Raw genomic sequence first — 7,701 nt, forward strand, 5'->3', positions numbered from 1 at the left:
TGAGAGTGCAGACAGCCCAATTCAGGCGTGCTCAGAACATATATTTTTCAGCACTCAGGTTAACCATACCTAAATAGACACAAAATACTGCATTACACAAGACTACCCGAATGTACTCGAATGATTGAAAAAAATAAATGTTTTTAAGCTAAATTACTGGTAAACACAGTTTATGTATAATAATGTACGTAAAACCGCGAGTAATGAATACAGTTTTCATCAATTAATATATTCTGTAGACATACCCTCATCCGCTCTCTTTTCCTGAAAGCTGATCTGTCCAGTTTTGGAGTTGATGTCAGCATCTTCTTTGAGTGTCGCATTATTGCCATCTCTGTCGTAGCATAGCTTTCGTCGGTAAAGTGTACGGAACAAACGACTGACCATTTCGTCGGCTTTCCCCACACCCTCGTATTTTGAACACATTTCGTCTAATTTCTTGCCACTTTGGCATCTTTGGGCCACTGGTGCAACTTGAATCCGTCCCTGTTGGTGTTGTTACACCCTCCGACAACACACCGACGAAAGTGAGAAAATGGCGGATTGCTTCCCGATGTGACGTCATCGCTCCGAGAGCGAATAATAGAAAGGCGTTTAATTCGCCAAAATTCACCCATTTAGAGTTGGGAAATCGGTTAAAAAAATATATGGTCTTTTTTCTGCAACATCAAGGTATATATTGACGCTTACATAGGTCTGCTGATAATGTTCCCCTTTAAATGAAGTAAATGTGTGAAAAAGTGCAATATATTAACTGTACAGTAATCTATTTATTTATTTATATATATCGATATATATTTATTTATTTTATATATATATTTATATATTATTTATGTTTATTTATTTATTTATACATGCACCTTATTGCTTTTTTTATCCTGCACTACCATGAGCTTATGTAACGAAATTTTGTTTTTATCTGTGCTGTAAAGTTCAAATTTGAATGACAATAAAAAGGAAGTCAAAGTCTAGTCTAAATGTTAGTGCCATTATCTTGACATAATGATATGCGCTCAGCATCAGGATTTTTTTTTTCATGCTTGAAATAAGAAATGTTTACTTTAAAAAAGTAGTTTTATACTTGTGAGTGTTGATGACACAGCTTTGCAACACTTGATATTCTAGTTTCAAGCATGTTTTACTCAATATAGGTCATCAAATCTCAGCAACAAGCTGTAATATCTTACTGAGATCATTTAGGACCAAAACACTTAAAACAAGTAAAACACTCTAACATAAAATCTGTTTAGTGAGAATAATGATCTTATCAGACAGAAAATAAGCAAATATCACCCTTATTTGAGATATTTAATATTACTTAGATTTCAGTTTTTGCAGTGCAGGTTTTATCCGGCACACGGGATGACTTTGCTAAGTATAAAAATGAAATTGAAATTTTTTGACTGAAAGAAACAGCTGTTCTAAATGTGTCCACCAGATGTCGCAATAGCAATTCTTTGTATCTTTGTAGATGATGCTACTTTACTTAAACCTTGTGCAACCTTCATATTGTTGTTACTCAGCCAGCGTTTGTGGGTCTGATGGACCCGTTGCATTTTGTGGCTTTTAATGCCTCACAATAGGGATGTCCGATAATGGCTTTTTGCCGATATCCGATATTCCGATATTGTCCAACTCTTAATTACTGATACTGATATATACAGTCATGGAATTAACACATTATTATGCCTAATTTGGACAACCAGGTATGGTGAAGATAAGGTCAATTTAAAAAAATTAATAAAATAAGATAAATAAATTTAAAAAAAATTCTTGAATAAAAAAGAAAGTAAAACAATATAAAACAGTTACATAGAAAGTAGTAATTAATGAAAATGAGTCAAATGAAGTGTTAAAGGTTAGTACTATTAGTGGAGCAGCAATCATGTGTGCTTACGGACTGTATCCCTTGCAGACTGTATTGATATATATTGATATATAATGTAGGAACCACAATATTAATAACAGAAAGAAACAACACTTTTGTGTGAATGAGTGTGAATGGGGGAGGGAGGTTTTTTGGGTTGGTGCACTAATTGTAAGTGTATCTTGTGTTTTTTTATGTTGATTTAAATAAAAAATTAAAAAAAACATACCGATAATAAAAAAAAACGATACCGATAATTTCCAATACTACATTTATAATATCAGCCTGCCGATATTATCGGACATTTCTACCTCACAATCAAAACACTTTTATGTTAAAATACTGAAGAGATGTTTACCTTATCCAAATAAACATCTCTTCAGTATTTTAACATAAAAAAGGGTCAATTGTGCGAGAAAATGAGAGCAGACAGTGTTGACAAACAATGTCGCAACTTTGCGTGGGAACCGCAGGTGCAGAAACACAAAAGAAGAATCCCTGTGGGATGCAGAAACTGGCAGAGAAATTTCCATGCAACGTTCATATTGTTGTTACTCAGCCAGCGTTTGTGGGTCTGATGGACCCGTTGCATTCTGTGGCTTTTAATGCCTCACAATCAAACACTTTTATGTTCAAATACTGAACAGATGTTTACCTTATCCCAATAAACATCTGTTCACTTTTATGTTAAAATACTAAACATCTGTTCACTTTTATGTTAAAATACTAAACAGATGTTTACCTTATCCCAATAAACATCTGGCGGTCTTATTTACGTGGCTCACCTTCGACAGAGTCTTCTCCCCGTCATCTTTGTTGTAGCGGTGTAGCGTGCAAGGACGGGAGTGGAAGAAGTGTCAAAAGATGGCACTAACTGTTTTAGTGACAATCAGACTTTACTTCAATCAATAACGTAGCAGCATTTCTTCATCGCCCGAAATGTGTCCAGAGAAAAAACGTCAGACCGGAATTCTCTAAGAGCTAAAGTTCCTTGGGTGAATAATGTAAACTCACTACACCGGTATGTTTTAGCGCTTTCATGGCAAGTTTACTGACAGATATAAGTAAGAACTTTACACTACTTTATATTAGAAATGGCAACAGCGGAGGATGAATGTCCCATAACAAGAAGATAGAGAAAAAAAAAATCTTTTGACTACGGCGTCCGCACAGACTACAATGGCGGACGCGCACACATTTTCAGGACTTATGCAGATCCCAAATACAGATCAGCAGGTACCAGAAGGTAAGAAAAGAGTGCACCGTAAAAATACTCCTATGTTGATGCACAGTACAATCCATCAAGCGGTGTGGCTTCATACCTTACCAAAGTCCTACTAAAACATTTTAATCGATTTTTGAGCATCGTGTGTAATATTCTATATTTTCAATGGAACATATAACATGTTGGTGTTGTTTACTTGAGTCACATTGCAGTCTCCATGTATCTCTTTTTTTGTGACTGCCATCTACTGGTCACACTTATCATTTCACCATGTACCAAATAAAATAGCTTGGAGGTCGGTAAGCACAACCAGAATTATTCCGTACATTAGGCGCACCGGGTTATAAGGCGCACTGTGGATTTTTGAGAAAACAAAAGGTATTTTAAGTGCGCCTTATAGTCCGAAAAATATGTTAAGTACTTTTTGATTTTTGTATTATGTTAACGGTTCTAATTTTGTTCAATCATCACTAGGGATGATGTTCAAAACCGGTTCTCCCGGTTGTTCGATAAGTAAAGAACCGATTCCATGGACTCAAATCCCTTTTGGAGAACCGGTTCCCGTTATCGAGGCCACTATAGTAAAGAAAAAGAGTTGGTTCTTTATTCGAATCCCTGGGAACAAATCCCGTCCCACAAGAAATGCCCTGTGGGACATCACGGGAAATGACGTAGCTCAGTCTAATGACTGAGCTACGTCATTTCCTGCAGCTGTCATTAGACTGAGCTACGTCATTTCCTGTGATGTCACACAGGCAGCAAAAATAATGGACCAGAAAAAAACGCTTTAAGGCATGGCTATTCACCTATAGCAGGGGTCGGCAACCTGCGGCTCATAAGCGCCACCCTAGTGGCTCTCTGGAGCTTTTTAAAAAATGTATGAAAAATGGAAAAAGATGAGGGGAAAAAAATATATATTTTGTTTTAATATGGTTTCTGTAGGAGGACAAACATGACACAAACCTCCCTAATTGTTATAAAGCACACTGTTTATATTAAACATGCTTCACTGATTCCAGTATTTGGCGAGCGCCGTTTTGTCCTACTAATTTTGGCGGTCCTTGAACTCACCCTAGTTTGTTTACATGTATAACTTTCTAGAACGTGTTTTATGCCACTTCTTTTTCTGTCTCATTTTGTCCACCAAACTTTTAAGGTTGTGCGTGAATGCACAAAGGTGAGTTTTGTTGATGTTATTGACTTGTGTGGAGTGCTAATCAGACATATTTGGTCACTGCATGACTGCAAGCTAATCGATGCTAACATGCTATTTAGGCTAGCTATATGTACATATTGCATCATTATGCCTCATTTGTAGCTATATTTGAGCTCATTTAGTTTCCTTTAAGTCCTTTTAATTCAATTTATATCTCATGACACACTATCTGTATGTAATATGGCTTTTCATTTTTTGCGGCTCCAGACAGATTTGTTTTTGTATTTTTGGTCCAATATGGCTCTTTCAACATTTTGGGTTGCCGACCCCTGACCTATAGTGATCACAGAGACAGGTTGTTTTTGTGTTATTGTATATATTTGTTTTTCTGAAAAATCCCACTTAATATACTTTGGGTAACAACAGTCAATATTTTTTATTTATTTAATTTTTTAGGGGGGTAACAGTCAATATTTATTTATTTATTTTATTTTATTCTTAGAAAATAAAAGTGAGCTTTTGTTAAACCAAATATGGTTTTTTTTTCCATATACAACAACCTATGGATTCGATAAGAGAATCGATAAGGAATCGGTTCGATACGAGGATTCGATAATGGGCTCGAACTGGATCATTTCTTATCAAACATCATCCCTAATCATCACATCCCTAACACCAGAGGTGGGACCAAGTCATTGTTTTGCAAGTCACAAGTAAGTCTCAAGTCTTTGCCCTCAAGTCCGAGTCAAGTCCCGAGTCAAGACAGGCAAGCCCCGAGTCAAGTCCAAAGTCAAGACTGGAAAGTCTCAAGTCAAGTCCTAAGTCCTGCATTTTGAGTTTCGAGTCCTTTCAAGTCCTTTTAACCACAGACTAATATATTAACACAGATTGTGTATGCTTTTCAAACACTGTATTTATTTATTAAAACAAGTGCATTTTAAATTGCAGGAAAGAAAATTGTGCTGACATTGCACTTTATAATAGCACTATTAACCAGTCATTTTAAACATTAACTCATTCCTTTACAGAACAAACACATTGACAAATAAAGTGCAAATGTACTTATTTGTACAAAAGTGTTAACATTGAAAAAACATGACATATACGTGAACATAACAAAAAAGTTGTACTTTTTATATGTCAGGGCCCTATGCTGCATTGCATTTGCAAAAGACCAAATTAGCCAAGAGTCTGTCAGTCATTTGTGCACGATGGGGGCGTAGTATGATGCCACCATGGCTGAAAACTCGCTCCACTGGAGCACTGGAGGCAGGCACTGCCAAGACTCTCATGGCCACTCGGAACAGTGAAGGAAGAGTCTTCATGTTCAATGCCCACAACAAAAGGGGGGAGAGAGTTGTTTTGGGTTGGTGCACTACTTGTAAGTGTATCTTGTGTTTTTTATGTTGATTTAATTAAAAAAAGAAAAAAAATATATATATATTTCTTGTGCGGCCCGATACCAATCGATCCACGGACCAGTACCGGGCCGCGGCCCGGTGGTTGGGGACCACTGAGGTAAACAACCAACAGTATGTCAGAAAGCTAGCTAAAACGGTACACATATTCATAATATAGTATACATTTTAACTGACCTTTATTTGACTATTTTTGTCTTTTTTTAGGTGGCTAAAATACGCGGTGCTGCTGACCGCCGTCTAACGTTACGTGTGATATATTGACTAACGTAACCCTGCTTGAAAAAAATCACTGAACAAAAAGTATGAACAAGGTAGTGAACTGCAACAGATTCCCGTGTTTGCAATAACGTTATAACGTTAGCAGTGAGTTTACAGCCTCACTGATTTAACTACACAGCAAATAAAAGTCACGTTACTTAGCCAATAAACGTTATCTTACATTCAAAACTTACCCTTCTTTGTGCAACTTCAAATGCCGGACGAAGTTGGAAGTTGTTGCCTCTCCATCAGTCATTTTGGAACCGCATGTGTTGCATACTGCAAACCGTTTTGTGTTGACCACCTCGTAATTTTTATACCCAAACAAAATTATTTTAGGTATCATTTTTTGTTCACTGGCGTGTGGTTTGGACATGTCTTCTTCGTTGGTTGTCCTGCAATTTGATTGGATGAATGCTGTGTGATGAAAACAAAGTAGATGTAATTTGATTGGCTGTTGTACTGAGAGCACACCAGCTGACACACGCAACGCTGATAGACAAGTACACAATGAAAAATACGGAGCGCTCCCGAATAACTTTTTCATCTTTGGGTTTTGGGGAAAGTAGCAAGTCATGTCAAGTCATGTCAATTCAAAAGGCTCAAGTCCAAGTGAAGTCACAAGTCATTGATGTTAAAGTCTAAGTCGAGTTGCAAGTCTTTTTTTACATTTTGTCAAGTCGAGTCTAAAGTCATCAAATTCATGACTCGAGTCTGACTCGAGTCCAAGTCATGTGACTCGAGTCCACACCTCTGCCTAACACTAACACCAAATCCTCTCGAGGCAATGTTGCAATTTTCAATGCCAATTTTCAATGCGCCTTATAGTCCGAAAAATATGGTACATAGAAATGTAGCATTTCCACGCAAGAGTACTACACGTATTGGTGGCAGTGATGTGATATTTGAAGTCGTTTTTGCGAACATTCTGTGCCGTCAGACCAAATTAAAGCTAAGGCCTGTACCCCTTTGCCCCCGCCATCCACCCCCGCCCGCCTCCTCCACCCACCTACCCTCGCCCTCCCTTTTCACCCAGAGGTCTTTGTGCAGTGCCATGGCGGACGAGATCAGACTGTCGTTCACCTGCGAGAGGCGGGCGAAACACAGGCCGCCGCCCCCGGCCGCGGCGAAGACGGACGCGGTGATCAACATGCACGCCTACAACGACCGCCGTCTCCCCGGAAAGGACAGCCTGAGCTGCAGCGCTGGGATGACCCCCGTCTTTCCATGACCCTGTGCTCCCCGCAGGGCAAGGGCCTCCTGAGCAACGTGTCGGGGGCGGTGCCCGAGACCAGAGACAACGGCATCGACGGGATCCTCCGGTTCACCATGAACCACAGTGACATGGCCACGCTCACCAAACACGGGCAACTCAAAATGGCGGCATCGGCGACGCAGGTATGACGACGCCGCCCGCAAAAAGACATCATCCCGCGGGGGGAGAAAAAAAAGGGAATGTTATTTTCGTCGTGTTCTACTCGGACGCTTAGGTTCGAGTCCCATGTTTACGTGCGCAACACATAAAAAACACAAGAAAAGCCCACGGCAATGAAGAAAATCGTAATCAGCGGCAAGGCAATAAACACATGACCTACTTTCAAATACTTGTGGGCGTTCGTACCTCAAACGGACCAATTCAGTTCCTAAAACACACTTTCTAAAGGTCGTGATGTGTCATTTCACCAAACAAGCAATGGACTCGCTCGGAGAGTGGAGCCTTCCTTAAGTCCTCGTCAACCTCATGTGACATGCACACCTGTGGACTTACATCTCG

The 7,701-nt window shown here is 39.1% G+C and overlaps 1 protein-coding gene across 1 annotated transcript in view; it reads left to right on the forward strand.

Annotated features, from left to right (window-relative positions):
• Positions 1–7,363, forward strand: part of grik3 (glutamate ionotropic receptor kainate type subunit 3) — a 319,970-nt gene extending 312,607 nt beyond the window's left edge. The window contains exon 16 of the mRNA XM_061958806.2: positions 6,966–7,363. Coding sequence (XP_061814790.1) covers positions 6,966–7,331 — 366 coding nt within the window. The 3' untranslated portion in view covers positions 7,332–7,363. The remainder of the gene's footprint in view (positions 1–6,965) is intronic.
• Positions 7,364–7,701: the final 338 nt, after the last annotated feature.

The sequence above is a fragment of the Nerophis lumbriciformis genome, linkage group LG04 (genome assembly GCF_033978685.3).
Source record: "Nerophis lumbriciformis linkage group LG04, RoL_Nlum_v2.1, whole genome shotgun sequence".
NCBI classification, from domain to species: Eukaryota; Metazoa; Chordata; class Actinopteri; order Syngnathiformes; family Syngnathidae; genus Nerophis; species Nerophis lumbriciformis.